At 41.1% G+C, this 23,396-nt stretch overlaps 1 protein-coding gene across 4 annotated transcripts in view; it reads left to right on the top strand.

The window, feature by feature from the left end:
- Positions 1 to 5,054: 5,054 nt before the first annotated feature.
- LOC105020377 (CUGBP Elav-like family member 5) overlaps positions 5,055 to 23,396 on the top strand; it is a 37,682-nt gene continuing 19,340 nt past the window's right edge. Inside the window, exons 1-3 of one of the 4 annotated variants that reach the window (XM_010887372.4) lie at positions 5,055 to 5,954; positions 6,766 to 6,848; positions 16,263 to 16,311. In XM_010887372.4, coding sequence (XP_010885674.2) covers positions 5,615 to 5,954; positions 6,766 to 6,848; positions 16,263 to 16,311 — 472 coding nt within the window. In that variant the 5' untranslated portion in view covers positions 5,055 to 5,614. The remainder of the gene's footprint in view (positions 5,955 to 6,765; positions 6,849 to 16,262; positions 16,312 to 23,396) is intronic. The other 3 variants (XM_010887366.3, XM_010887389.3, XM_010887381.3) reach the window with 3 other exon arrangements.

Consider the following 23,396-nt stretch of genomic DNA (forward strand, 5'->3'; position numbering starts at 1 on the left):
TGAATTTCATTTAGAGCCCCCCTCTACAATTTACAAATTTGAGACAAATTTTGCTGATATCATGACCTACTACATCCAGCTACATGAGCTAGTCAAGTGTAAACTTCCTGCGCTGAAAACATAACCTTTTTGGAACAGCCCACAAGTGGACAGCCAACATACACAAAATGCTAAAATGCGAATCCACACGGCCCTTCAACTAGCCTCGATCTCACCTCGATTTCACCTGCCGCGTCAATGCGCTGTGGTACATAAGTTAATATGGACTCCCTCTACAACCGCTTCGCGTTCTCCTTAAAACTGCTCCTGCATTTCCGCTGCTCCGTTATTAATATAATGGTGATATACAATGGCGCTCTAAAATGAACATCAACAATGTTAATCGTATTTGTAAGATGGTTTGTAAGACCCCAGCTAGCAAGTTGGAGAAAGGATTTAAGATGTATGCATCTTCATACATAAACAATTACGAAGGTAGGCTACTACATTTTCTTGAAATTACATGTCCAGTGAAGCTGGTTCGAGGACAACACTGCTGTTTTAGGTTCAACTAGCTGGTCTTTAGCGAAATGCCTGCTGCATACTTTAGAGTGGACTGTAATAGTGAAGTGGTCCCGGCTTATTTTCATTAACCACTGCTTTTTCAGCTCAACGTCAAACTGTAAGCTATGCATACTAATAACCCCATTGAATTTAGTAGATGCGGTGCACAGAGGTACAGATCAATGTTCTGAATATTTCTTTAATTTATATCTGAAAAAAAATGCTTTCTTAAACATATTTTTTCCGAATCTCACTCAGGTATACTTAGCTAGCTAAACTTGCGCGGTATTAGTTGTATTAAGAATGTATACAGCTAATGCACCCAAAACAGGCGAGCAGTATTATTTTAAAAGGAACGGCACCCATTCATTTCTTTTGGAACTCTCCTATAGCCTTGCATCATTGCGTTACAGAGTCGGTCTGTTTCATACTTTTGATTTATTGAACGTAGGCTATGCATCAAGTTGTATCAGGGTCCAATTGGCGGAAGTGGTACCAACGGGTGACATTTTAACTTAAATTGCGCACATGCATAGGTGCATTAAATTCTGAGGGTTGACGCTGTAGGTGTGAACAAGGCGTGAAGACCCTGGCTATGTTTGCATGGCGGGACTAGTGCGTTTGGTGTAACGCATGCATTCAACTCCTATGTTTATATTATATGAGGTGCAATTAAAAAACACAAACGTGTAGGCCAACAGCTAGAAGTCTCCCAACTGTGGTAAAAACATAAATTGCCAGCGCTATACATCGCACTTTCCGGCAAATAACCGCCAGCCGCCCAGTCAAGCGATTATGGGCCTTAAGGATTATCTGATTGGTTAAGCTCAGGTTGTTCAAACCGGGGAGTTTTCCAATGCGGCCGTCAATACATAATTAAAATATCCAATGTTATTGTCTATGAAATAAAAAAAGGGTGACAATTCTGGTTTCATGTATTTAATTTAACAGGCACACTATGATAGACAGAGAAAACAATTATAATACAGAAACATTACAGACAAGAACTGTCCGATCTGAACAGCCATTCAGTGGTACTGGCCAGGTAGAAAAAGAGCAAAAGAGAACATGAGCGAAATTGAAGAGACAATAGTATATGTGAAATACTTTACAACAAAATAAAGAAATAAGATGATGAAATTTGTAACTACATTAAATTCCAATAGTCTGTGTATTTCTCAGAATAATGTATTTTCTTCAGGATTGCTTGTTTCACTCTTCCTCTAAATTTTTCTTCTGCAATCTTTCTCTTTGCTACTTTCGTCTTCTTCCTTTCCTTCTGTTTACCTTTCCACCTGATTCTTCTGCACTTTCCCTGCTTCGCTCTTTTAACCCAATACATTTTTCCTCCTCACTCTCTTCTCCTTCCTCTAATCTTTAACAATACACTATTAGATCAAATACTTTGGTTAACAGATTCCCATTGCTTGCCGCATTTTGGTATTTTATCTCAAAAAGGTTGTGGAATAATACATGCATGCTCTGGCTAATATTCTTACTCTCCTTCCTTTCCACACTCTAACAGAAAACATTACGCCAATGTTATCCATGTTAAATGTCAAAATATGTTTTCACAATACTTATTATAATGCCAAACCATTAAAAATGTAACCTACAAATAAATATTATCAGTTGTGCATTAATTTAATATAATCATATTTTTAAAATAGCCAGTCCACTGCATCTTTACATGTGCACGTTTTTTATATTAGCTACCATGAGAGAAGCTATCAGACCTAGCTAGCTAACTCAGTCTATATAGCTAACGTTAGCTAGCATAACCTATTTAAAACCTTATAGAGCAGATCATCTATCCATTTAATAAATTGTGGCATTATAACATTACTAGCTAGTATCTCCAACGATTGGAACCTGGCTTGAAAATACGTATGTGGTGATGTTTTGGATTCACTTGACACTTTCTAGCTTCTGGCCGAATTTTCTAAAGAGGTTTTCTCTAAAACTACCTAGCGCGAGGAAGTAGTTAGTAGAAGAATGAATGAAGATGCTCAAGCGAGCAGCTCCCTCTGTTGGCCAAAATAAGCCCAAACTGATTGAGACGTCAACTGGTAGTTCTTTTCCTCAAATAGGCAGATAGTGCAAGTGAAATAACGCATTACATTTATGATAGCAAAAATTCGACATAGTTCAGTCAGTTACTGTTTGAGTGAAAAAGCAAACACTATATTGTGTAGTGAATCTTTGTGCCTTCTAAGTCCCAAAATATTTTCTTGACAGCTTTTGTAAGGTGATGGATCAAAAATCAAAAGCTTTGCTCTTTTCTGTATTGCTATTGCTGTAGTTCATCTAAAATCCACCAGGTGGGAGCAAATTCGCGATATCACATTTGATAGTCATTTAATTATATTATATGGGAATACTCATTCTCTTCTAAAGGCAACCCGTAACACTGAAAGCTTGAGTTCCCAATAGTAAACACAAATATCCATATAAGTTAGCAGTGTTGACCTTTTCATGATTTCCTTGAAAAAAGTGAATATCATTAACCCAATGAATTAAGAATGTTATTCAACTTCTGAAAATGTTAAGTGGAAGCAATTAGTTTGTCAAGCGTGTAGCATAACCTGTTTTACAATAAACCTCATCATCATCATCATCTTCCGCTTATCCGGGGCCGGGTCGCGGGGGCAGCAGTCTAAGCAGAGATGCCCAGACTTCCCTCTCCCTAGACACTTCCTCCAGCTCTTCCGGGGTGACACCGAGGCGTTCCCAGGCCAGCCAGGAGACATAGTCCCTCCAGCGTGTCCTAGGTCTTCCCCACTGTCTCTTCCTGGTGGGACGGGACCGGAACACCTTCCCAGGAAGGCGTTCCAGAGGCACCCGAAACAGATGCCCAAGCCACCTCAGCTGACCCCTCTCGATGTGGAGGAGCAGCGGTAAAGTATGCTACAATAAACCTGTTAGGCTAAATTACAAAAGTATACTGAGTATCTGAATTTAAAGTGAAAGTGCACACATTATATTGCAGCATACTTTCTTTAGTATGTCATTTTCGTCAGTGTATCAGTATGTTGGTAGAATAGTTACATATTGGTTAGATCATGATGGTCTCAACTGTCCAGCTTCCAAGTTATCACATTTTGCTTGGTCACTGGTTTTCAAACCCCTCCTGGGGATCTCAAACATTATTTGTATTAGATGGGTCCCAGAGCTTGCATTAACTTGTCAACTAATTGTCGACTGACTGAATCAAGCTCTTGGCTGCTTGATTCAAGAGAGTTAGTTCAGGGTTACAGCTAAACTGTAAGAAGGCTGGGGGCCCCCTGAAATGGTCTTAGCATCACTGTGCTTGATAATGTAGCCAGCTTGTTTCATTGATATTTTAGCCAGACCTGCCAAAATGTGTTCAATCAGTAGATATTCAAGGAACTGACCATCGCATCGTTCTTGTGAAAACCTTTATGTGAATGCACATCGATCACTTGACTCTGTGCTGCTTGCCGTATAAGTCTTGCCTGTTAAGATTTTAGTTGGCCGATGTGCAGGATTCTTAGAGAGACCCATAATTATACAGTTAATGGACATCCTACTCTATTAGTTTAGTAAAAATTACATGCAACTCCAAGCACTCACCTCAAGGTGTCACTCAAGACCCGCCAGTTGTTTTTTCTACTATGCAACTATGCACAGGCTTTTCTTATTTGAAAAGAACTCTCTCTTCCATCACCATGAAACAGGCCAAAGGGCAAACAGAACGGTGTTCTCTCCTACTCGATAACTAGTTTCATCAAGGATATTACTGTCTATTCAACTTCTGAAGAGTTTTGAAATCTGCCTAATTTAAGTTGGCTTTACTTGTTTAAAAATATGCACACTTATAAACAAATATATCAATAAAACAAATTTAATTTGTTTTAATAATTGTACAGATTTTTGGGGGGATTAACTCCCATAAACATAGTTTACCTGATGATGATGATGAGTGGAGAAGGCAGGGTAAGGACGTCACATTTCATTCAAACGCATTTCTGTGCACCATCGCTCTCCTTGGTTATCTTTGTCATTTTCCGAAAGTAAGACAAGAGAATGGAGAAGAGAGAAGGCTGGAGGTTAGGACACTTTTTGGGAAAACTCCTCTGTTTCACAAGCCTGCTGAAGAATTGATTGTGCTTTTTGTCTGCAACCAGTCTAGGGACGCAGTTACTGTAAAAGTTTTTTTCAGAAAAGAAATTGTGAAAAAAAACAGCAGAAAAAAACGTTTACCGTAACTGCGTCCCTGGCCTGGTCGCAGACAAAAAATATTCATAGCCTACTGTTGACTAGGTACCTAGTGAATTATCTAAATAAAGGGTGTTCCTTTCTGTCGTTAATTTGGTCATATCTCTCAAATCCTCTCAGATAAAGTAGACATTGTAAAGGAAAGAAAGCCTTCCATTGGACAATCTGGTTTCAATCCAGTCCCAATCCTGTTCAACTTTATATATATTTCAAACAAAATATATGAAGTAGACTTAAGGGAAACTAGGTAACAGTAGTGTAGGTAATACACATTTTGTTTTCCACGAATGATGGAATAATTTCATGGTGTTTATTTTGTTTGAGACACTTAGCTGAGAAAAAATGACACTGACTGACATTTGCCCAAAAATCCATCATATCAGGTTTTGTACAGATAGGTTATTTGGTGCCAAAGGAACTAGAATTTTAACGTTCATCCACCTTTTGTCAAAATCAACCCAGTAGTGTCTGAATAAATCATCCTCTCCTTTGATACACAACTGTGTATGTGTCGAGGCTGTTCCTCAGTCCTATCACACATTCACACAAGGAAATGGGTAAAAAGGTAATGGCCATACTGATCACAGGTGCAGTTTATGATAACCTCCTGCAGGTGTCGCTAAAGAACTAATTATTCTCAAACAATTCCACCCCCTCCTTCCACCAAACCAGAGCGTAAAGAGGTGCCGTTGGGAATTGGGACAGAACGAGGCTGTGCTTGTTTCCAGCTGAGTGCGTCCTCTATCCCTCTCGGTACTAGTGTGTGTGTGTGTGCGTGCGTGTCTCAGTGTTTGTGTGTTGTCACTCTTCTCAAACCTACACCCTGCTCAGCATGGCCAGATTTACGCAGAGTGAAAGCAGAAGGCATCAGCAGCATCAGCCCCAGCCGACTCATCCCGCCCCCGTCAACCTGCTCCTCCAGCAACCGCTCCTACTGATCCCTCATCAGCATCAGCCTGCGCACAACCCGGTTCCGAAGCCTATGAACGGACCCGAAACCGCCTCAATGCACACGGACGGCGGCGCCATGAAAGACCAGGACGCTATCAAGCTCTTCATTGGACAGATACCCCGGAACCTTGAGGAAAAAGACCTGAAACCTCTCTTTGAACAGTTTGGGAAAATCCACGAATTATCTGTTCTGAAGGACCGATACACTGGCATGCATAAAGGTAGCGTTTTATGTTGCCTCTGTTTCCAGGTTACAGATGGTCATTGCATAGTAATTACTGTAATTATCATTCATTTGAAATGCCATAGTGATTCCACGTTCGTTCCTTTTTGTGACAGTATTTCTCATCATCCAGTTCTCTCTCGTGTTGGTCTAGCCTACGCACCTTGTTGGCTCCCATTGAAAATCCTATATGACTTGCAGAATAAGATGGCATGTTGGCTGTTGGGGCTATTTGTGCTACTGTAATTTCACCATAAAAATCCACTATCTGATATATTTGTGCTGACATGGACCGGCTACATTTGGGGTGCTGTCACCGATATTTTATCAAGTGGGACTAAATATGTTGTGTCGATTGCAAGTTGGTTTCGTACCTTAAGGCTTATCGCAGCTTTTCAATACTTTTTCTTTCTTGCCCTAATTATTAGATACGTATGTTTACAGATGGCCACTGTTTGTCCTCTCACATATTGCCGTGAATCGTGATGTATATTTTTTCAGTATCTGGCAAATCATCACATGGATCGTGATAATTATTAGAACATTTTACTCCCGGATTCGTATTTGCATCATTGCGTAGGCTACGCATTCATGATCAACAGGATAAGGCCTATGCTATTCATAGCCCACTTGGCCTTTCCTTTTCCAATAAAGCAGTGTGTGTGCGAGTTTGTGTGTGTGTGTGTGTGTGTGTGAGAGAGAGAGAGAGAGAGAGAGAGAGAGAGAGAGAACGAGTGCTAAATGATCAAGTGTGCATTCATATGTGTGCCGGTGTGTGTGTGACTAACCCTTGTTGGTCTGACTTACAGGTTGTGCGTTTCTTACCTACTGCGCCCGGGAGTCTGCCATCAAAGCCCAGAATGCATTGCATGAGCAAAAAACCCTACCTGGGGTGAGTATACGGCCTGAATGCGGCCTGGGTTTCTGAACAAGAGATACGGTGAAAGCTTTTTCCCAAAGATATCTGGCAGAGAGATGCCAATTCGGTTGAGGAAGAATGAAACAGAAAGGAGAGAGAGAGGTACTGTACAAACAGCAGTGAACAGAGCCATGTAGACAGCTTGAGGCTGTTCACTCACTGAGAGGGCTGAGTTTGGAGAGAGCTAGAGAAAGACTGAGGGAGGAGAAGAGATAGGGGAGGGGGACATGGTGACAGTTATAGGAGGGGGGAGGGAGACTGAAGAGGGAGGCAGGGAGAAACCGAGAGAAAGCAAATGAAAAAGAATGAAGGGAATGGCAGATAGAGGGAGAAATGGGATGGGTAGCGGTTGACGGGGCAACAGGGTACATCTGCCCAATGGCGTGTTGGGTAGTGAGGGGTGTGTGATACCAGACATATGCACGCGCCAACACACGCAGGTGTAGCACATCACAGGAAATGTGTTTGGGAGTGTTTTTTGTTCTCCATTGCAAGCCTTGGTGACCTAGAATATGCACTTATCGGATTGGAGGGTTATTCCTTTTGATATGTGTGCTGCCATTGTGTGTGTGCGCATGTGTGTATGTTGTGTGTTGGCTCCTGATTTGGGTGCGCTTGTTGTCCCTGTGGTTTTTGTGTACGTGCCGGTGTTTGTTTTTGTGTGTGTGTGTGTTTCTGGGTCTTTTTTGGTTGTAGGTCAACGCCATGTGGCATCAGAGCGGAGTGCAGCCTACTGTTACGTAACACTCTGCTAATTCTGCTCCTCTGTTTCCCTGTCCACTACCCATACCCAGGGAGAACAAGATGAAGGGGAGAGAGAGGGAGGGATGGGGAGGGAGGGGTGGGGGGAGAGCTCGCTGACTTCAGTTTTAAGATACATACCCTACATGTGAGAGGAGAAGTTAGATTGTGTCATATCAAACCCTACAATAAGGTCAAACCCCAACACAGTGTGAGGTGGCCAGAATAACAGCTTGCTCTACTCACGCCCACTAACCCATATTGAAGCCGTTCCCCTTACCCATGCCTCTCCCTATCTCTTCATCTCTCCCTCTCTCCCTCTGTCTCCCTCTGTCCCTGTCTTCCCCGCCTGTCTCCATAGCCACCCCCCTCTCTCTCTTCCCTCCCCCCTTCTCTCATTCCACTGTCTCCCGTTCCCTCCCCCCCCCCCCCCCGTCTCTGCCTCCCTCTCTATTTCCTGTCCACCCCTCAGTGTCTCTCACTCTATTTTTATCTGTCTCTCACCCTCTCTTCTCACGGCTAAAGGTTTTCACTTCATTCTAATCTCCTTTCTCACCCCACTCTTTCTCTCCAAACCTAGCTCTCCTCTCTTGCTAGTGTTTGTGAGTGTGTGTGTGTGTGTGTGTGTTCGTGTGCTCTAATTGCCGTTTCTCTTTCACTCTCATCCTTTTCTTTCTCTCTCATCCTCTCCTTTCAGTGGAGGAGTGACAGCTTCATCAGAAATAATTGGCTGCTTGCACTGTTCTGCTGCTTGCCTCTCCATCTCCCCCCTCTCTCTTATCCCTCATTTCTGATCTTTTATTCATCTGCGATGTTGTAATGCAAAATTAATTAGGCTTAATAATAGATTTGGTGGGGTATAGGTTAGACAGACAGACTGACGTTAAAGCGAGTGTTTAGTGGGACGATTGGCGTCCAGGTTTAGCGAATGATTAATAAAAAAACAGGGAAGTGGGTTGAAAATCTATATTTTCTGGACGGCATGTAGAGACACGACAGGAGGTATAATTTCAAAGAGCATATTCAAGGTTTACAGTTAAGATTAACGCACACATAGCACGCAAAGACACACAAACATTAGCTTTAAAACTCTGCCACCCCGAAATTCTATTTCTGTGTCTTACCGGATGTTTGTATGTAGTTGAGATATTGTTTATATTGTGTTGGGGACTAGGCCGTGACATTTCTGGCTCACATTGATGGATTCACAACCTGAGCCAGGCCACTAGGCTGTGGTTGAGCCCCATGAGCAGTGTCACTGTGATTTACGCTCCCTGTGCAACTTGTGTGCCCATTAATCCAGGGCACTGAAACAGATTAAACACGACTTAGTGTTCCACTTGGGGATCCTTACTTTGACGGAATCTCTCTCAGAAGACACAGGCAATGATACGGGGATATACTGTGTGAATATCTCTTATGTTCTACATTGCTTTCGGGAAGCCCTTCACTACTTCCACGTTGTGTTACGTTACATAGTAAAATGATTACATTGATTTGTTCCTCATCAATCTACGCACAATGCCCAATAATGATTTTAGATTTGGTTTTGCAAATTTATAAAGAAAATCACATCAAATTTCCCGTTTACGTATGTATTCAGATCCTATGCTAAGCCACTTGAATTTTAGCTCAGGTGCATCTTTCTATGTAACGTCCCAGAAGGAACATTTCTAAGGGACCCCAAACTTTTGAACGGTAGTGTAACTGACCAAAAAAGTATTTTATATACACTGCCGTTTAAACGTTTGGTTTAACTTAGAAATGTTCTTTTTTTAGAAAGAAAAGCAAATTGTTTGTCCTTTAAAATAACATCAGATTGATCAGAAATACAATATAGACATTAATATTGTAGATGACTGTTGTAGCTGGAAACAGCTGATTTTAAATGGAATATCTACAGAGGCATACAGAGGCCCATTATCAGCAACCATCAGTCCTGTGTTCATTGGCACATTGTGTTTGTTAATCCAAGTTTATAATTTTAAAAGGCTAATTGATCCTTTCAAAACCCTTTTGCAATTATGCCAACACAGCTAAAAACTGTTGTGCTGATTAAAGAAACAATGAAACTGGCCTTTACACTAGTTGAGGATCTGGTGCATCAGCAATTCTGGGTTCAATTGCAGGCTCAAAATGGCCTGAACTTTTTTCTGAAACTCATCTATCTATTCTTGTTCTGAGAAATGAAGGCAATTCCATGTGAGAAATTGCCAAGATACTCAAGATGTCGTACAACGATGTGTCCTACTCCCTTCACAGAACAACGCAAACTGACTAACCAGAATAGAAAAGGGAGGCTCCGGTGCTCAACTGAGCAAGAGGACTAATACATTAGAATGTCAAGATTGAGAAACAGACGCCTCACAGGTCCTCAACTGGCAGCTTCATTAAATAGACCCCACAAAACACCAGTCTCAATGTCAACAGTGAAGAGGCGACTCTGGGATGTGGAGTTGCAAAGAGAAAGCCATAACTCAGACTGGCCAATATAAGGAACAAAGATTGTAAAAAAAGTGTTATGGATACGTGTTCGGATCAAAAAGAACATTCGTCAGACGCATACCAAATGAAAAGATGCTGGAGGAGTGCTTGATGCCATCTGTCAATCATGTGATGGTCTGGGTGTGCTTTGGTTGTGGTGAAATGGTGAAGTGGAATTTGTACAGGGTTAAAGTGATCTTGGAGTAGGAAGGCTATCACTCCATTTTCCAACGCTGTGCCATACCCTGTGAATGACGTTTGATTTTAGACAATTTTCTCCTACAACAGGACAATGACCCAAAGCACTGCTACAAACTATGCTAGAACTATTTAGGGAAGAAGCAGTCAGTTGGTATTCTATCTATAATGGAGTGGCAGCACAGTCATCGGATCTCAACCCTATTGAGCTGTTGTGGGAGCAGCTTGACTGTATGGTATGTAAGAAGGGCCCATCAAGCCAATCCAAATTGTGGGAGGTGCTTCAGGAAGCATGGGGTGGAATCTCTTCAGATTACCTCAACAAATTGACAGCTTGAATGACGAAGGTCTGCAAGACTGTAATTGCTGCAAATGGAGGATTCTTTGACAAAACCAAAGTTTGAAGAGCACAATTTAAATTAAAAATGTCAATGACTATTTTTCCTTGTCAGTGACTATTTTTCCTATTAATTTTGCTATATTTTCTATTCAACAAACATATTTCCTATGTTTTCATGGAAAACAAGGACATTTCTAAGTGATCCCAAACTTTTGAACGTTAGTGTATGTTTAATCAATTATGTATTTTGTCTATAACACAACCAAATGTGGAGAAAGTGAGGGGGCCTGTGAAAACTTTCTAAAGGCATGTTTTTCCTTACCCTTACAAGAGACTAACTGCTACTTACAGCCACCTATCATTGAACAGTGCTGTATCTAGAGTTGATTAATTACCTGCATGTGTTTACACACAAGTGTTGGCTTTTGATACAAAAAGCAGGAAATCCATGTGTTCACACTGATATCAATACCAATCAATACTATCCAATCAATACTCTCCAAGTCCACAGATCAACCCGTCTTTCCCAGTACACCTCCCTTCTCCATTTCCTCTCACATCATTCTACAGTAGTGTCTCACCTGGGACATGAACCTCCCCTTCTACATTGAATCTGTTCAAACTGCTCCAAAAAGTTACCATCTTACCCATGACCACCATGATATTTCCTATTGACTGACTGTGGTCCCCCAGTACTAATCTGCAGGTCCAGTGTGGGCAGATTATACATCACGCAGTTGAGAACACTTTGATTTTCCTTTGCGTTTCAGAGATTATTTATGACGTAACAACAAATCCGGGACTAGAAGCCAGAAATTAGCCACTGGTTAATACCAAATGAAATCATCTAAGTATTTGGTTTTCTTGTAGCAGAGTCTGTTTTTTCATTTTTGTTGTCTGTTTTCTAAATATTAGCTTGCAGAATTTTTATCCTGATGGTATGTAATTTATTGCTGCATCTCCCAGTGGACTAAAGACAGTCGATGTTCAGATATGTATCCTACAAATGTTGTTCTAGCTTCATTTATAAATAAGTCATTTGGATTCAGACATTATTTTGCTATCAATGAGTGGTTTAATCTTCCAGACTCATGTTTGTTTACTTAGATTAACTAATACATCTGGATAGCTTTATTAATCTTACTCTGTATATCTTACAAAATATATGTTTAGCGCCATCAAATACCTATCAATTCCAAATGGTCCATTGTATATATTTTCTTGATTGCCTGGTGATAGTTGCATGATTGCTTTTATGGTCTATTGACACAACATATCTGTCTTTCTGTCCCACTCCAAGACAATGGAATTATATATACATCTATTGTCAACATTTTGAAAGAAGAATAGATCATAATATTTTGGTCCATATTGATTTTGTTTGCCACATCTGTTTATTCTCAGTATATTCAAGGCAATCCATCTTCCCTGAAGATGTACTTTATTGGATTGGACCTTGAAATCTACATTCCTGCTCTGACCATTTCCCCCTTGACTGCACCATGATAGATGTCCCATTACACTTATTACAGCTCCTATTGGCTCTAGGTAGACGGCCAGTTGTCGTCGAGTACCCCTCCTACAAACAAAAACTCCTAGGAGAGTTGGCCTCTATCCTTGAAGCAAGCAATGTTCAATATTCCACACCGAACCAGGTTACCAGCGGGGCTTACAAAGAATTAGCAGTAGAGACTCGGGCAGGTGGATATTACTGTTTCCTTTTTTATTATATCTGTGATTCTGTACTGTAGTATCTGGTCTTTAATTTAATTTATCCATATTTACTTTTGGATACATTCACACATGCTCATCTGCTTCTCTTCATTTTCACCCCTTCATCCACCCTTTCACATATAGATACACCCATACATCCTGTAAATACATCCTGTAAATACATACTGTAAATACATACTGTAAATACATCCTGTAAATACATACTGTAAATACGTACTGTAAATACATCCTGTAAATACGTACTGTAAATACATCCTGTAAATACATCCTGTAAATACATACTGTAAATACGTACTGTAAATACATCCTGTAAATACATACTTTAAATACATCCTGTAAATACATCCTGTAAATACGTACTGTAAATACATCCTGTAAATACATACTGTACATGCACGTTTGCAAACGTCCAAATACCAATGTAATTGTTTGGTATTAAAGTGTAATGCTGGTTTTGCCACTGCAAAATGAGCGATGGCTTACAAGTAAACAGAGATCTTTTACTGTCCGATTTCGTGTCCTGAATGATGGAGAAAAGGGTAACACAGAAGCTCTATAAGGAACAATGCTATCATTTGCTGTGCAGTTCTCCCAGACTAACGAAACTGAGTCTGAGTGAAAACTCAACATAGAGACTGATGAAACTGAGTCTTTTTCGGTACATTTCTTCAACACTAAGAGGTACTAGATATTAAACAGTTTCTAAAGTAGTTGTTCAGCAAGCGGAAGGTTACCATTTGTAAATATTCCTGACATTATATATAGAATATTGATTGGGGCATTATCCAATTGGATTTATATCAAATTATATTACATGACATCGATAAAATACAACTTTCTATTTGTCTCCCATGTAATTGTTATTGTGTTCATATTAAATCTGTATTTCATTGAATGCCTTCACTGACCCAAATGCAGACACCTCCAAGGATATTTTGGGTTTGTTTCAAGCCGTTGAACTGAGGTGTTGAAGGTTTTCCCCACGGAGAGCCTTCTTTCCTGGCACCTGTGTATCGACACACTCATGACCATGTTGTGCCACTCGCTACAAACAAGGTGCTCAAGGTTGTCTTGTTTTTAGCAGTGTTAAGGCCCTCCTTGTTTATGTTTTCATACCGGGGCTTTGGCTTAGTTGGACCAAGCCTGCTAGGCATGCTCAGAGTCATGAGGGACAGTGCTCCCTCAGCCACCAGATGTGCGGTGTGAAGTGGGCGTTGTTTCATTGGGAAATTGCTCCGGTGTCGATGGTAGTAAACACCCACCCACACATCTTCACTTGAGTACAGAATATTGTATATGGGTTCTGTTGTTTGTCATTTTCTATGGTTTTCTGTGGCTTTGCAGCATAACGTCACTTGTCAAGGGGTCCCTTCTGGTTTTGAAAGTCATTACAAAGTCAGTTGTTTGAGGTTATCAGTTTGGTTTCTACAATTACTGTCACTACTACTAAACTCAGTGTCACCTGTGTCTCTTTGTCCTTTGCAAATGTCTTTTAGATTTTGTGGTGATTCTCAAACCTCTTGGTTCGTTGCCTTCTTTCTTTGCGTGATTGTTTGATCCATCATTTTAGATGAACCTTGACCCTAACTGATAAGCTTTGACTTATCATCTCTGCGGTTATAATTTCCAGAGTAGATTGTCACTAGTAAAGAGTGCTGCTGTCATTTCACTTAGAGATGTGTGGCATAAGCTGCTGTTTTGTGTTGCCATCTTACTCGTTCAGTGAATGTTACATTGGATGTATATTTGACTTCTCTTAGGTGGATGGCCATAACCTTCTCTGTCATTATCTGGCATGCCTGGCTTTCTGCCCCCTCTCTCTCTCTTTGTCTGTCTCTGTCTGTCTCTCTCTCTGTCTCTGTCTCTCTCTTTGTCTTTCTCTCTCACTGTCTCTCTTTCTCTCTCACTGTCTCTCTCTCTCTCTGTCTCTCTCTCTCTCTTTCTCTCTCACTGTCTCTCCCTATCTCACTGTCTTTCCCTCTCTCACTGTCTCTCTTTCTCTCTCACTGTCTCTCTCTCTCACTGTCTCTCTCTCTCACTGTCTCTCTCTCTCACTGTCTCTCCATCACTCTACTACCTCTCACTCTCCTCCCTATCAATCTCTCTCCATCTCCCCATTTCTTTTATTCTTTCCCTCTGTGTACCATCATCCTTCTCTCTCTCTGATTGTGTCCAGCCATACTGCGTTGCTTGTCTTTATATTTCATTGTTACAGTGCTTTCCGAGAAGCAAAACGTTATTCTTCTGATCCAAACCTGGCCTCTTCTTTCTTTCCAAGAACACATGAAGACATTGTAGCTGCATACACACACAAACACTCACTTACATTCTTAGGCATGTTTATTCTTCAGAGAGCATATGTATTAATTTCAATATCTGCCTGTGAGTGCGTTTTCGGATTTCATCTCGCTAGGATAGCGCTCCCCGAGGTTCTCTGTAGTCCGGCAGCAGTAGCAGCAGACCTATTGCTGGAATAATCAGTCCACATCTATTATTTAACTAAGTTAAATCAAAATATTAAGGCCCCAAAAGGCAGCAGATCCTCCTCACAACAACTGTGTTTGCAGTTGCCTGCTGACAGATAAACAGTGCAATGCATAGCAGAACAGCAGCACAGGACAAATATGTTGCATCAGATAACCATTTGTTTCAGGAACTTTTACTCTTTTTGTTAGTCAATACAAAGTGTGCGTGCGTGCGTGTGTCGCATCCTGATGGTTTGTTGGTATCTAAGGGCTGTGTGTGAACAGTGTCATTTGTGTGCGGCTATGCATCCACACACTTCTGTCTCCATTTGCCTCGGCTCAGAGCTGTCTCTGCATATCATGGCTTGGCATGTTCTTATGGCAGACATGCCTGACTGGAGAATCTCTTGTGACAGCCGTGTCATTCTTATGCCAACACACACACACACACGCATGCACGCAAGTGCTTTTTCATTCACCACCAAGCTATCGCCCACACACAGACACGGAGACACACACACTCTCTCCCTTTCGTTCAGTAAGCAGACAGGCCGTTTTCTGTGTGAATGTACACAATATAATACCTAACCCCCCTTTGCTTCCTGTGACTAGAACATGGCTGTGTATGATTTAACATTGTGAAAGAACAAACAGAACACGCTCGCCCGCCCGGGGTTCTCCTCTGTTTTGCTACATCGACGTTTTCTCCATTTTCTCAGTTCCACGCGTATGAATTGGAGCTACTTTTGGGGAGTAATGTACTTTTGGAGTAATGAGGACTACCCGTACTATAGACAGAGAGGGAGGATGAGGGAGAACGCTCAAAGGGAGATCTTAAAGAAGTGGAGCGACTGAAACAAGTAGAGGGATGGAAGTATAGCAACGGAGGGATTCATAAATCGAGAGAAGAATGATGGGGAGAACTGAACGAGTGGTGAGGGAAAAGAGAAGAATTTACAAAAAGGGACGAAGAGGGGAACTCTAGCGTGAAATGACCCCCTACCTCTTTCTATTAAAGCTGTATACAGAGTAATCAATAGCACCATTCAGTCCCTCCGTCGTGGAACAAGTCAAAGGTCTTAGTGCCCACAAAGGAAGGCGGCTGGTATTGTCACTGCTGACCTTCTCAAGCCTGGGTCACCTATTGATTACACCAGCAGGGAGCACCCACACGCTGATTTCTCCTGCTGAATGGAGTGATGAGGGGCTGTGTCTAAATGATGGCCGAGGCAGAGCCGTATGTGGGATGGGCTTTAGAGAGACGTGTTGTTACTCAGAGACAGGTGGTGTAATCAAAAGGCTACAGCCGTGAAGTGTGTCTGTTACCTTCATACTATGACATTAACCACCAATTTCTCCTTTCTCTGTCTTTCTTCTGCCTTCTTTCTTTCTACACCTACTCTTTCTCTCTCTGTCTCTCTGTAGATGACTCGTCCTATCCAAGTGAAACCAGCTGACAGTGAGTGTCGTGGAGGTACTTATCTTTTTACTATCTTTCTGTCCTCTCTCTTTCTCTGTATCTCTCCCTCTTGCGCCCCCTTTTCTTCGGCTTACTACACAAGCTTCCATTACTGTCTTTATCCCTTTCATATTTTATCCATGTCATGCATATTCCTTTCTCATTCTTCCATGGCTTTAGTATTCCTGTGTGTGTGTGTGTGTGTGTGGATATTTGTGTGTGTGTGTGTGTGTGTGTTTGTTTGTTTTCAGGAGGAAGGGGTGTAACTATGTAAATGTTCTCTTACCCAGTCCACCACATTAGCTGATAATAGTGTCTCTGGCTGCTGTTCTTGGCCTCTGCCCAACAGTCGATTTTCTGCCCTAGTTTCACTTACAGCAAGCCTCTCTTTCTGCTCTCTGGATTGTTTTTTTGTCTCTGTGTGTGCTTATGCTTGTGTGCTGTTTTGTTTGTTGAAAGAAATATGTCCGAACATACAATACAATATGTCCTTTCCCACTCTCCACCATCTTTCTCTGAGTATTACATACACACGGGGCTCCTGAATGGCGCACTACATTAGAGGCACTACATTGCAGTCCAGCTGCGCCATTGCAAATTCATCACATCGTAACAGCCGTGCCTGGGATTTCAACTACAGGACATTGCAAATTAGCTTAGCACCGCCCTGTGATGGGAGGGACAGAGCTGACTTGCCGCGTCTCACTCCAGAGACTCCTTGTGGAAGCATTCTCCTCCAAGCGGGTACGTTCTGGCATACCTCCTGGTTGAGTGAGCACTGTGATAAGCAGAACAGCTTGGTGGAATGTGCTTCAAAGGACACATGTCCCCACCATCGACTCCCCAAAGTCTGTTAGGAGCTCCTGCCACGAGGCAAGGCTGTAATTACGAATCGGACACCACAAAAAAAAGGAAATAAAATAGATATGTATTAATTATAAAGAAAGCCCCACAACATACACGGGTGTTTTAAAGGTCCTCCTGCGGTCATTAGTGGTCTCAGTGGATGGCCCAGCATTTTATTACCCTCATAAAACAAACCCTAATTTTCTTTCCTATTGATTTCTGTCTGTGTTTTGTGTCCTCACCCACCACACAATGCAGTGTATTGCAGAACATATCTTTTTTCACCAAGAGGATACAAAGTCCTCCACGTAAATATCATCTTAATCCTTATTATCTTTTAGTCAAAACTGATACTAGATCCGTTCTCCTTGTCTGAGATGCAATGTGAATACAAATCAAGGAGGGAATGGAACTCAATTTGCTATGCTAACCTGATTCTGTTCGTGCATGTTTGTGGCAATTACTTTAAGATACTTTATCTCGATTGCAATAGTTGTATGTAGATTAACAGCTTTTGCATCCTAGATCCTTTTTTTGATAGTGTTAACAGGTGAAAATCTGTGTTGTCGAACACTTCCCTGAGGTTACGCTTTCCTGACAGATATTCCCTGTGGCTGCTGAGGTCTAAAGATGATGTCTTGATCAGCGTGTATTTGAGTGGAATGAGCAGTGACATAAGAAGTCTGGTCCTACTCCCAGGTACAAACAGAATCAGAAATAAAATATGTTGTTGGGAAGCAATTGAAAACATTGGCGCCATAACAAATCTGCTATCTCCAGCAACAGTACTTGCTCAACAGAGAGCTGCATGTTAGATACCAGGTAAACAATATCGTCAGTAAGTTTAGTTTTTCATAAGTCATTCATGTAGCCAAAGCGCTATGTGAGCATGTGTTTCAGCTTGTTCTGGTGACAGCGAATGTACCGGTGATAATGTGAATCGAAAATGTTATTTACATTTTCTATTAAATGTTATTTAGATTCTGTAGATCTCTTGCAGTGTAATAACGCTCTTAAAAGAGTAGACTTTAGATCATTTTTACGGGGCCAGATCTGAAAAACATGAATAACAGGAGGGCACTTCCCATGACTGTTATAACAGTCTATTCACACGCACAATTTTAGTCTTATGAAATGCTGCTATATGTTGGTTTGAAGTGCTTCAGCAGTCATTCAGTGATTCAAGAGTAATTCTTGCATTTAAGATTTAAATATGTAATGGAACAATAATGGAACACATTGTACTTTCACATAGTTCATTAAATTCCTTAGAGAGGCAGTATGTATAATGTATTGTCCATGTAATGTGGAAGCCAGCTGAATTGCAGCAACAATAGTTTGGGTTCACACCAACTTTTCACGCCAACTCAACAGTTGCTGTTTATACCATTTACACTTTTGGTTGACTTGCTTACAGAAGTTGTAAAAACTATGTTTTGTGATATTCATTCTTAGTTGCGGCTCATTTTGCCTGAATTACTGCAGCAGTGTGGCATGGCATGGAGTCGATCAGTCTGTGGCACTGCTCAGGTGTTATGAGAGCCCAGGTTGCTCTGATAGTGGCCTTCAGCTCTTCTGCATTGTTGGGTCTGGCGTATCGCATCTTCCTCTTCACAATACCCCATAGATTTTCTATAGGGTTAAGGTCAGGCGAGTTTGCTGGCCAATTAAGAACAGGGATACCATGGTCCTTAACCCAGGTACTGGTAGCTTTGGCAATGTGTGCAGGTGCCAAGTCCTGTTGGAAAATGAAAACTGCATCTCCATAAAGTTGGTCAGCAGCAGGAAGCATGTAGTGCTCTAAAACTTCCTGGTAGATGGCTGCGCTGACCTTGGACCTCAGAAAACACAGTGGACCAACACCAGCAGATGACATGGCACAGGAATGCGACAGCTGAAACCCATGTCTTGCATACGTCTGTGCGTGTTGGTTTTTGAAGCACTGACTCCAGCTGCAGTCCACTCTTTGTGAATCTCCCCCACATTTTGAATGGGTTTTGCATCACAATCCTCTCATGGGTGTGGTTATCCCTATTGCTTGTACACTTTTTTCTACCACATCTTTTCCTTCCCTTCGCCTCTTTATTAATGTGCTTGGACACAGCTCTGTGAACAGCCAGCCTCTTTAGCAATGACCTTTTGTGTCTTGCCCTCCTTGTGCAAGGTGTCAATGGTCATCTTTTGGACAGCTGTCAAATCAGCAGTCTTCCCCATGATTGTGTTGCCTACAGAACTAGACTGAGAGACCATTTAAAGGCCTTTGCAGGTGTTTTGAGTTAATTAGCTGGTTAGAGTCTGGCACCAGGTGTCTTCAATGTTGAACCTTTTCACAATATTCTCATTTTCTGAGATACTGAATTTCGGGTTTTCATTAGCTGTCAGTTATAATCATCAAAATTAAAAGAAATAAACACTTGAAATATTTCGGTCTGTGTGGAATGAATGTATACATTAACAAGTTTAACTTTTTGAATAGAATTACTGAAATAAATCAACTTTTTGATGATATTCACATTTTATGACCAGCACCTGTATATCTAAAAAAGCAACGACACAATTATTCTTTACACTATTCAGTGCTGGTTTTCTTGAAGGAATAGAAATTGAATGAAGTGTGTAGAATTTTATCAGCCAGGAAATGAGAGAGGGATTTTGCTAGTGCTCGTTTTTTCATACTGTTGCATGTTATGCATGGCATGTCAGTTGATCAGCATCACATGTCTTTCTATTTTAAATATCCTATTGGCCTAAATCAGTTGACTAGCTGTTGTAAGGAAATGTCCCACTTTCATCAGAAGAGAACAGGTCCTTAACAAACTGCATCACCTCAGTGGGGAGATTAAATTCATCAGTCTTGTTTTAAAAGTAGCTTCCAGCTCATTTAAAAACTCAATCAATAGTAATCATCTGTGCTGATGGCGACTGAATATACAGTCATTTTGCAGTAGAGGGAAATTAAGCAATTTAGTTTGGGCTAAAATCAGAGAAGAAAACCCTCTCTTACCCATTTATATTCTTAAAGCAAGCAGTTTTTTAATCATGTCAATAACTGCTTTATTCTTGGCTTGGTTGATTGGAAGTATCACTCAAAAAACAAGTCTCTGCTTCAATTCACAGAGAAAATAAACTATTGGTGTTTTGCATTGTCTACTTGCATAGAGGTTTTAGACCATTAAACCTCTTCTCTACAAATCACAGAGAAACGAAACTACTGGAGTTTTGCACACAGGCTACTCTCTTGAGAACATTAGCCTTTCTTAGCCTCCAAACATTACGTAAAAGTAGGCTGATCATGATTCTAGGCTGATATGTCTTTCAGCAGGTTAACAAACAAGCCATATTACATGTTAAATCACGACCAGATAATGTTTAGGCCACAACGGACACCGTTGTGTTTTATGACTTACTGCTGAGTTGAACAAAAATGCAAATCAGACGATGCAGTGAATCTCATCTGCTGTGAAAGAGCCCATGGGCATGCAGACAGACTCTGTCCCTTTTAGCAAGTCATTGGCTGTAACTGGTATGTTTGGTGATATTTTTTTTTACAGCATTCAATGGAAGGGTATACAGACAAACTGATTCTCCCATTAAAGAATATTGAACAAGGGCTCATTTTGGCACTAAATATCAAATCTTTGCAGGAATAGTATTTAAAATAATGTCCAGGATTTATCAGAGGGTCATTATGAATGGATAAATGGGCTGAATCTGGCCCGTTGGCCACCAGTTGGATTTTCCTGCTGTTGATGAAAGGACTTCTAGCCGAACACTGCTCCTTAACTGTTCAGCACCATGGACAACGCCACAGCCTATCAGAGCCCGGAGACAGGTTGTCAGGGGCAACAGCTGCTCCCCCAGTCATGAGAGTTTCAGCATGAAGGTAGCTAGACACTCAGTATCAACAGCTTACCACCGTGATCACCAGACCTGATCTTACATAGCTACAAGGTGAATACGTTTCTTTTCTAAAATCATAGGTCACATGAATCCCAAACCACAACTGTACCTGCCTTTCATATGAAAATAGTTTCATGCTATTAGCGTGTCATTATCTGGAAATAAATAAACATGCATGCACAGATGAATGAATAACCTTCTGCTGCAGTATTCACTGCAAAATATGCATTCACTCACACAAGCCGAAACACAGACCAACATACACATATGCATACACACAGAAACATAGACCAACATATACACACACACACATTATGGTTTAGGATCGATAAGCTTCAGGAAAGAGGGGAAGATGAAAGAGATGACTTAGGAGGAGATAGTCAACTTCTCCTGGATTTATTCATAGAGAAGTTCTCAAGTAATCAACTAGCTAATTAACTCTGCCTCCGACAAGCCCTTTGAACTGTCATTGGTGTCTAGACATATTATGTTATGTAGCCTATACCCTCCTTCTCTTTTTCTCCCTTCACTGTATTACACTCTACAACATTCATCCCTTTCTCTTACTCTATCTACATTATTCTATTTTGATATATTTGGCTCGCCCTCTTTTTTTCTTTGTTTTTCCCTCTGTCTATCTTGGTTACTGTCGATTCTACTTCCTCCCACTCCCTCTCTCCCCCATTAGACAGTTATCCAGCATGACAACATCACTTCTGCTCTCCCAAACAGGAGAGGCTATTCTGGGCCAAGGGACCTTGTGAATCCCAGCTTATGTTTCACACACACACACACACACACTCGTGAGCAAACATACAACAACATAGATGGGGGAGAATACAAGAAATGTATAATATTGATTAACCAAGTGTATTTGGAAAGTATTCAGACCCCTTCACTGTCTCCTCACTTTGTTGTGTTAAAGACGTCATTCATAATTGATTAAATGCATTGTTTTTGCCATCAATAACCCAATAAAGTAAGAGCGAAAAGGTGTTTTTATCCATGACACCCCAAATTGAGCTCCAAAATACAAAAACCCAAGCCATAAAATCCATGGAACCCTTTGTAGACCTTTTTGTGGAGGCATAGCCCTGGAGAAGGTGTGCATTTAAAGTTCTTAGGAGCAGACCAGGCTCCATCATTTTGAGATGAAGACATCTTCCTACTGGCCTTCTGGTCAAACTAAGAAACCGGGCAAGAAAGGACTTGGTCAGAGGGGTGACCATGAACCTAATTGCCACTCAAACCTGCAAGAAGGATAACCATCTCTGCAGCACTCTATCGATCAGGCATTTATGATAGAGCGACTAGACGGAAGTCACTCTTGAGTAAAAAGCTTATAAAATGCCGTCTGTAGGACTCTGAGAACATGAGGAAAAACATTATCCGATCTGATTGTATCAATAACAATTAGGCCTGAAGGCCAACCGCTGCCTCTGGCGAAAACAAGTTGCTACTCATGACTTAGTTGCTGCTAATGGTTACCATCCCTACAGTGAAGCAGGATAGTAGGAGCATCATGCTATGGGGTTACTTCTCAGCGACAGGTACTGGGAGACTGGTCAGGTTTAAGGGAAGGGTAAACAGAGCAAATCGCAGATAGTTCCTTGAAGAAAACCATATCTCAAGCTGGTGATTGATGCCAAAGGTGTTTCAACAAAGTACTGAATAAAGGGTCTGGATATGTGTGTAAAATATTTCATTAATCGCCCCACATTTCAAACAACTTGTTTTTACTTTTTCATTTTGGAGTATTGTGTGTAAATTTATGGCATAACACACAACCAATTGCACAATCACACTAGTGGTACGTACGTAGATATAATTGTCCGTATTCAATAGAGCCATGGTACTCAACAATGTTCTGACATTGCAGGATAGTCAGGTTGACACAGTTTCTCTGGCTTTGTAAAGATTGCAGCCTGACAGGAATCCTTCTTCCTTGTCACGTTGTGTTCCCACTCTCTATGGTGGGCTTTTCAAAATGGGGGCAGTAAAAGTTTCTACAGATCCTCGGGAGCTCGCTTTCTAGCCAGTCCTTTTGAGATTGCAAAACAATAGTTGCTTCTGATGATTGAAAATCGCTATGAATTCTGGATTTTGTGGTTTGGTTTCAACAAGGAAATGTAGATAACACATTTCTACCAGTGAAATGCAGAAACCCTGAGGATGATTTTGAGTCCCAGTGTCTTACTTGGCTTATAGCGTTAACTGTAAATGTATGTTTTAAAGGTGACATGATTTCAATCTAATTGTCAAACAAATCACTTTTAAAATGAGGCATGTCCACTCCAAAACAATTCTTATACCATATTTGTTCACAATATCTTTTTAATATAATACATCAAAAG

This window comes from Esox lucius, chromosome 3 (genome assembly GCF_011004845.1).
Source record: "Esox lucius isolate fEsoLuc1 chromosome 3, fEsoLuc1.pri, whole genome shotgun sequence".
Taxonomy (NCBI): domain Eukaryota; kingdom Metazoa; phylum Chordata; class Actinopteri; order Esociformes; family Esocidae; genus Esox; species Esox lucius.